Source organism: Haliotis cracherodii, unplaced genomic scaffold, assembly GCF_022045235.1.
Source record: "Haliotis cracherodii isolate W230 unplaced genomic scaffold, xgHalCrac1.p SCAF_19, whole genome shotgun sequence".
In the NCBI taxonomy this organism is placed as follows: Eukaryota; Metazoa; Mollusca; class Gastropoda; order Lepetellida; family Haliotidae; genus Haliotis; species Haliotis cracherodii.
The window spans coordinates 8,904,951-8,913,899 of record NW_027266274.1 but is presented as its reverse complement, the minus strand read 5'-3'; the positions used below and the strand labels follow the sequence as shown (position 1 = coordinate 8,913,899).

General features: G+C 39.2%; 1 protein-coding gene across 1 annotated transcript; it reads right to left on the bottom strand.

Annotated features, from left to right (window-relative positions):
- Window positions 1-266: 266 nt before the first annotated feature.
- Window positions 267-4,644, bottom strand: LOC139467086 (uncharacterized). Its single transcript, XM_071248804.1, has 3 exons — window positions 4,152-4,644; window positions 2,924-3,089; window positions 267-1,538 (listed from the first exon to the last, which is right to left on the bottom strand). The coding sequence occupies exons 1-3, from the start codon at window positions 4,637-4,639 to the stop codon at window positions 624-626; spliced, it is 1,569 nt and encodes a 522-aa protein (XP_071104905.1). The 5' UTR covers window positions 4,640-4,644; the 3' UTR covers window positions 267-623.
- Window positions 4,645-8,949: the final 4,305 nt, after the last annotated feature.

Genomic DNA, 8,949 nt, shown 5'->3' with positions numbered 1-8,949 from the left:
TGTGAAGGTTCATTATTTATTTTAAAACAAAAGTCTGCCCACCAGGTACAAAGAACTTTTTTAACCATGTGATTATGATTGGTAATAACTGTGCCATTGACACTGTAATGAAGGACTTTGGAACAGAGTAAGCACTACAATAACCACAATAAGGGAAACTTTTATCATGGTACATATATGTAGCAGCAGGAGAAAAACACACCACCAGGAAATGTTTAAAAATTTTAATAAGCATTTCCATGTCACCATTTGTACATTGTCTGTGTACATGATTTCAAGAAATATTTACAATATATTACTCACAAGAAGTTACAGAACACCCAGTTTTTTCATATGACTATAGTTAATCTGTCATGCCAGGCCATATCAACTGAGAAAATCGGCTGTTCTGTAACCTCTTTTGAGTAGAATATATGCAAAATCCACTTCTAACAGGGCTGGAAACGAAACTGGGTTATGTTATCATCAGCATGTGATATAATGACAAGAACACCTTGACAACAAATTAGTTGACAATAATTATTGTCCATATCAATGTTGTGAGATGTGCATGTATTAAAAGGTAAAAAAACAAAAAGACAGAAATCGTTCATGAACTGTCAATTGTGTGTGTCCTGAAATCATTAGGGTTGCTCCTCAAAGAAAACACAGGGTTCCAAATCACTGTCATGACCTGGTTCCTGCTTAATAAATGTCTCCGTATCAGAACCAACCATGTCTGTTTCTTCCCCTTCCTCAACACATGGGCTCCCGTGAACCCCAGAGTCGGTCAATTTGCTTGACCACTGCCCCGAGCAGATGGAGCTCGGACCTGTGTTACCATGGTAACAATCCGACTGACAGAACTCGGCTGAGGATGGACTGTTTTGACCTGGTTGCTCCAGGTGACAGAACTGACGCCCACTAGACACTGTAAAGTTGGAGGCCATGCAGTGTCTCTGTGAGATCAGATTAGCAGGCAGTGAAGCCCTGTTCTTCATACAGGTAAGCAGACTGGTATCAGAAGACGAGAAGTCAGCTCCTGCAGTGTCCATTACATTCACATGATCTGACACACTTCTTCCATCACCTGCATCAGCAACCCTATCACAATGGGTCTCCAAGGAGACTGTTCCGGATTCAGAACAAAAATTCCTCGGAAGGTCCCCAGCAGGTTCCGAAGCACTGGGATCAGGGATAACAACGGTCCTTCTATCCCCTGATCGTCCTACAACAGCTTCTTCTTCCCGAGACACAGTAAACCTGACAGGCTGGGTGGGAGTCGGGTTGAGGCCCAGCTTGCCCGCGATGTTCTCTATGTACTGTTTACAGTGATGCTGCACTTTGGTGACCCGGAGGATGGTGGCTATCTTGAGGACCGCCTGTGCGGTGTTGATGGTGAGGCTGAGGGAGCCGGTGTAGATGTAGTGCAGGAAGCAGTACATGGCCTCTATGGAGACTGAGTCTGGCATCTGGATGTCCACACTGGATGTCAGGTCCTCCCTGTCCAGCACTGTCTTCATGTGGGAACTACATGCTGACATCATCAGACGGTGAAACTGTAAAACATATGAAAAATATTTTCAAAATGAACATGATGAAGATGTTTTTCCAATCTCATTAAAATCAGATCTTAGTTCTTGCTATGCTAAACAAAGATCTGAGGACATACCATTGAGGGTCATGTCAGAACGACCTTTCATCCAACCAATCAGAGCATCGCTTACCAGGTCATGAAAGTGACAGTCGGAATGTGTTTTCTAAACATGCAACCACGAAATATATAACACAGGGTATTCCGAACGACAGTTACAGGTTTTATGATTATATCCATACAATCTAGGCCATCTAGAAGCCATTCCAGCCATTTTCAGTTTTTGTTTTTTTAAGCGAGAATACATCAAAATATGTTTCAAAGCGTAGTTGCCAGTTTGAAACTAGTGTCGTAAAGCTCGAGAAAGCTGCCTTTTGATTGGCTTATGTCAATTTCTTGTCAGTCATTTCATTGGTCGGTCAAAATTCGTGAAAGGTCGTTCTGACGTGACCCGTAATGGGATGTCCTCAGATCTTTGTTTAGTGGTAGTGAAAACTAAGATCTGACTTTAATGAGATTGATGTTTTTCAAAAAGAGCAGGAAACAAAAGTATCACATATTAGGATTTGTTTTGTTATATTAAATAGATCTAAAAAATAGGCAATTTGATCCCATTTATACATGCCAACCTATCACCATGACTACCAGTTCTTGTCACAAGGCTGCAGGTCAGGGATTTACCTACACCAACTCAGAGGCATTCCATCGGCACCGAGAATCAGAGCTCCAGGTAACTTTTTGAGCAATTGAGTTTTTACTCGAAGGTTTCTATTTTAATTGGGTCATTACATTTTTCATTGGGTAGCTATTATTTTTTCACTTGTTTATTCATCACCCCGTTGGGTTTTTCCCGACATGGGAATAATGTGTGAAGCCCATTTCTGGTGTTGTGATATTGCTGGAATTTTGCTAAAGGCGGCGTAAAACCATACTCACTCACTCACTTTGTAACAACATTTCAGAGCTAAAACTTTAGTCAAACATGATAAAAATAAGGTCTTTTTATCTATTCAGTTATGCTTCACTTACCACTCTATTTTTATACGCCACATTGAGTAAAATCTCAGCAAAGTCACAGAATGGGACACCCAAAACGAGCTTAATACAGCCATGTGGGTAATGGCAGCCCGATTTTCAGCCTGATGAGCTCACGCATAACCACTGACCAACCCAACCACTAATAAACTGTTAAAACTTGCCTAGAAATAGTTCTGTCACCTTGGTTGCATCACTAGCAAAAAACTTTCAAACTGAGGTTGTCTTAAGTTTGCAGCTCTGGTAGGTAAAAAATATGAGGAAAAAAAGACACCTTTTATAATAAACAAACTCAAATAAGATGTAATGACTCACTGGAACCTTCGTCCCCTGGACAATGAACGCTGCATCACACATCTTCTGTTCCTTCCACATGTCGAACATCTGCATCATGATGACCTTCGGGTGATCGTGGTCAACATACCCAGATGTTAGTCCACAGTCAGACTCCACACAACTCCCCCAGTCTTTCACTAAAAACCTGAATATTAAAAAGTTATAAAGTGAATTATTCAGTGTGCAAAATTCCCTTAAATTTCAGTTAGACAACCAGACTAGCAATATTGCAAAGTTACCAGACAAGATAAAATGTTGCCAGTCAAAAATTTTCTAGACTAACAAACAAATATAACAAAAGGGTAAACATAAGATTTTTTAAAAGTACTGTTTAATGTCGTTCTCTGAAAATAACTGTAAACTGGTGGACTGTTAACTTTGTAACTCTAACTCCTGACCATCGGGCGTGCAACTTTTCAAAACTGACCGTCCATCAACATGATCAACAAAACAGACTGTCTCGAACTGTCAATTATTTTAAACTCTAGAATTATTTTATTACTCAAACCAGATGAACAAGCCAAAATTAGTGTTTCATGGAGATTTAATAGTTTGAAGCCAGGGGATCACTAATCTGAAAGTGTGCTATTTGATTTGCTTATCTAACATATCCAGTCTATGCTGTTGCATGTGTAATAAATCATAACTCAAGGACATCCACAGGGCTGTAAGAGAAATGAGTATTTGTCTTTACTGTTTAACCCCCTCACAGAAGGTAATGAACTTAGGTGAAATGGGGTCTAATGTCGTGTTAAAGATATTGCCCTTTTATAGCAGTGTTTGTGTGTGTGTGGCTTTGTATACAAGTCTGGACTCCTGCTGGTTTTAGCCTACATGAGTGCTATGCGTAAATTTTTTACATGGATACCCCACTCAGACACAGTAAACTGAGCCAACTAGTCCTTGTTTTATCCCTCAAATGCCAAGCACCAGAAAGGGTAACAGTAAGTACCATCTTTTATTTTGAGCGTCTTTTGGTATGATGAGACTGGGGATCAACCAAAAACATTCTGCTCTCTGGGCAGACACTCAATGAGTTGGATTAATTGGAGACAGTTTGATCAAATTATTGATAACACCACAGATTTTTAATGAGAGGATAATAAACTTGCAACGCCCCAAACAAAATGGGATTAATCGGGGCATCAAATGAATAATCTATGGCTTCATTGTACCCATTAGAAATCAGGACTGACGTACTACTAACTTGATTGACTTAGTTTTGTTCCTAGTTGCATCACTGCCCTGCTGCCCCGAGGTGAATTCTGAGTAGCCTGGCTCTTGCTTGACTAGACTGAAGTAATTCGCATTTTGTAGATTGTTGAGCTGAGCTGCAGATGTTACTGTGAATGTCTTTGCTTTCTTGGCCGCCTTTTGAATCGCATGGTGCGGTGCTACGCGCATATTTCCATGAATACCTCTGGGTATTCTTGATATTTTGCCTGGAAACTGAACTGGGTCTGGATATTCGTCAGTTGGACCATTGCCCCCGACAAAATGCTTAGAGCAGACATAGGTGTATCTGTTGACGCGTTCGGGTGTCAGGTCAATGCGTCCAGATAGTGTTATCCATCGGAGACATTTCTCGTGATTTTTGCCAGTGTCTCGTGGAAATGAAATAAATGTCACATTGTCTAAATTTTCTTTTCGGCTATCGCTTCTGCAATCGCCGTATCCACACGTTTTGTGCACCATATTGCGCTTCACAACACTGTTCGTAAAGGCATACAACAAATTGTACTGGCTTTGATGGGCTTGATGTCAACAAACAAACCGGAAGTCAACGAGTTGCGTCCCTTACACGTCAAATAAAATACGGACAGGACATATTCCGATCGGTGATGTAAGTGAGGGAGTTGTTTTAACGCTGCTTTAAACAGTATTTCTGTTATATCGAGGCGTTTCAGCTCGAAGTGGTGCAAACTTACCACTTTGTTGAAACCCATAAGTATCGGTATGGCGCTAACAGGCATGGACATAATCGAGGGTCCTGATGGGTTTTAATGCTTAACGTAAAACTTTAAACACCCTTCAAACACTATCGTAAACGTAAAATTCATCTTTTTTAATCGTAAATGCTATCGAAAATACCAAAAAATAAGTGCTTAACGTTAATAAATAATTTACTGCTTATCGTAAAATTATTAAAATGGTCAAAAACAGTCTGTCTTCAATATCCAAATGCTTCGCCACAGAAAGCAGGCGGCGCAACTGATGCAGGGGACCAGTCTAGAATGTTTAGCGATTTGAGATTTTACCCGGTATTAAAACTATGAATTGTTAGGATGAAACGAAAGCAGGATTAAAAGTCCCATGTCCCGCCATGGCCGATTTAGGAATAGTTTCGCATCGAAATTCCAAACGGTGATAATAATATAATATTTGTTTAAAAATTCATTTGGCATTTTTTTGTGAAGCAAATATGCGACCCCAAAACCTTTTCACGACGATTTTATTGAAAAATAAGAAAAATTACTGCTTAATGAAAAAGTATCCTAAATTTGACTGCTTACTGCCGGGTCTGTGTCTAATACCCCGTTCTCATACGCATACGTATTTACTAACGTAAGTACATTAAAACATTTGTAACTATACATACGTGTGTGTATGTAAATTTACTATGCGTTCACATGGAAAAACATCTTAGGTATGTAAATAAAGTATGTTAATTGTGTAAGGCACACATATTCGTCAGTCTGTTCACGACTTTCAACATAAAACAGGTTGTTTTCCAATCAAAGTTGAATAAGAAGTGAGTTACCTCACCGAAATGTTTTGCGTGAAGCAACATGTGTTTGATTTTATTTGTATACAAAGTTTTGACTCCTTGAAACCAAAAGAAAACAGTGTTCGCTCAACTCTGTATATACGCATAAAAGTTGGCAACTATTGACAATTTGTTTGGTGTTGACAAAAGAACACTCAACAGATATTAATTAGATCATCCTCTTACGATGACATAAACGTTCACATTGCAACATATACACACAGTGCAAATTTACATTTACATTTGCACCTGCTACATGCATTATACAAATTTGCTGCTGGTGTAAATATACACACATGAGTAAACGCGTTCACATTACAAGTATACTCACGGATGTATTTCTACACACGTATGCACATATACAGACATATGTATAGAGGTGCATGTGAACGGGGTATAAGACTTGGAGTGTAACAGAGCCTGAATAAACCAGTGGTCAATAGTGTGACCATAGGCCAAAGAAACTACCCAGCTACTTATAATAGCCTAGGCATGTCTAGATGAAACTACACCAAGTCTAGTTTCCTTGATTCCACATGAAAACAGCAGAGGAGGGCTCTTTAAAAAATAGTTAACAAATATTTTAAAGAAATGTTTTCATTGACTAAGTGTAAGTCTATCACTTGTGTTTGGAGTACGATATACTAGATACATAATCATTGTTCTAATATTCAGACAATAACCAAAACACCTATCCAGCAAAATTTAAGAAATGCATCTTTGGTGAATTGAGTCACAAACTGCTCATAAAATGTTTATAATGTGATAAGAACGCAAGTACACAAGTGAACGCGAGTCATATCACCGTTTGGTTACACGAATAGTATCGTTGAAGGTACAGAAAAGTTTGTTTTTTTTACAAAGGAAATAAAAAAACATCATCTATTGTCTGGATCAATTGCCTGACCAAATATATTAGTCTGAACTATAGACGACGGTGACTAAATCCCACATGGATATGACTAGACCATGCAGAGTAGGGTGTGCCAATGCTCTTGCGTTTTTATTCTTGTAGTTTTCCATCTTTAAGAACTATTCAGCCAGTACGCCATAATCATATCGCAAGTCCCTAAGATCAAACGTTGTATTTGATTTTTCCTCCACAGCATTTCTCGCCAAAAACATATCACAAGGACATAATTATGTGTCTACATTAACTGAAGGTTTCTACCAACGTATGTTCTTGCAATATATATGTTAATTTAAAGCCTAATACTGCCAATCACGAGTTGCTGAATTACGACAAAATTAATAACAATTTTGATGAATATGACCAGGATGCATTTGAAAGAACATTTAGTGGACAATATGTTTATCTGAAGCAAGATGTGATGTAAATATATAACAAGAAACCAAACACATTCTCTCACCCTTAATACACTATATTGAAACATGTTCTTTCATTAGTACAGAGACACGGCAACTACGGAGACCACGTTACCACGGAGACCATTTACTACAGATACCCTGTAAACCACGTCTACCATGTTACTATGGAGACCCTGTTACCAGGGATATGGCATGTTACTACGGGTACCCTGTTACTAAGGAGACCATGTTACTACAGATACTATTTCACTACGGATACGTCACCGAGGAGATCATGTTACTACGGAGACCATGTTACCACGGAGAACATGTTTCTACGGATACCCTGTTATTACTGAGACCCATTTCCCGGACGGTTACTATAAGGAACATCTACATGATACATTTATATATAGACAGGAAGAAAACTCTAAGTTATTCTCAGTTGGTTAGACTAAGAGAAATCTTAGCTATTATACCAATACTTTGCCAAGAATAATGCTTTGACTCTTTGTGAAGTGATACTTAAGATATTTTTCTGAGCTAAGAATTTTAAAGAAAACATAAGTGACTGTCACTGCCTTAGAAAATCTCAGAATCTATGTGAATACCGGCCCAGATAATAAATTCAGTGCAACTACAAAGCTCGGGCAGATTGTTTGAGTATATTTTAGCTCTATATCGAACAGTATTTCGTTTATAACATGGCAGCTTAATTAATGTGTGAGGAAAGTCTGAGTTAGGTATTGGGAATTGGGACGCTTGATCAGCAGATCCTGGCAGTTAAGGGACGTAACTCCTGCATAGAGAATTTCGCCAACCTCCACCCAAGATAACATGAACATATTTTAGGTGTGCTTAAGAATCAATCTCGAACCTTCCGTCATTAGTATTTTATCTTGTAACCATGGTAATTAAAAACAAATGAATAAAAAATGTAAATTATCACGGGCAAAATACTCCCTAAGAGTACTTGTTAAATATGTAGCTATAGTGTCTTATGCTCATATCGTAAATATATAGGTTTGACCTGTTCCATAGAATTGAGTTCAACGTTGATATGTCAGCAGTAGATTTCACAAAAGATAATGAAAGGTTAAAAAAAATGAATGCTAAGTGTACCACTAGTTCACACTGTCACGATCAACCTTTGAAACTTAGTTTACATTTATCAGTTCTTGGCAAAATGTTCCGGAGACTCAACAGGACGATTGACCAAGTGAGTGAGTCACAATGCATGTAGCATCGGTAATATGTCAGCCATTTTGAGACGAGGGAACATTTTACATTCATTGAAAGCATTCACAGTAAAACGTTTAGGTAAATATCACAAATGCAGTATAAAACACGGTTAAGAGTAAACATGTACACATGAATAATAATTAAGTACCAGATTCAAAATCCAATTAAAGTAATGACAAACCCCATCTGAATCCAATTGAGCATAACCCGTGAAGATCCGGGGTAGAATAGGTCTTCAGCAACCCTGCATGCCGTAAAAGGCGACTATGCATGTCAGAAGAGGCGACTAACGGGATCGGGTGGTCGGGCTCGCAGACTTGGTTGATGCATGTCATCGTATCCCAATTGCTGTAGATCGATTTTCATGGTGTCAATCACTGGATTGTCTGGTCCAGGGGTCGGGTAGCCTAGTGGTTAAAGCGTTCGCTCGTCACGCCGAAGACCCGGGTTCGATTCCCGACATGGGTACAATGTGTGAAGCCCATTTCTGGTGTCCCCCGCCGTGATATTGCTGGAATATTGCTAAAAGCGGCGTAAAACCATACTCACTCACTCACTCTTTTGGATGGTCGCCAAGCGAGAGCTACAGACCATCCAGTTCAAAACCTGAATGAACTGACCCAGGCACTGCACCAGGAATGGCATTGCAGTATTGAAAATCAGCAGCATTTAGAGTCGCCTCGCGAAT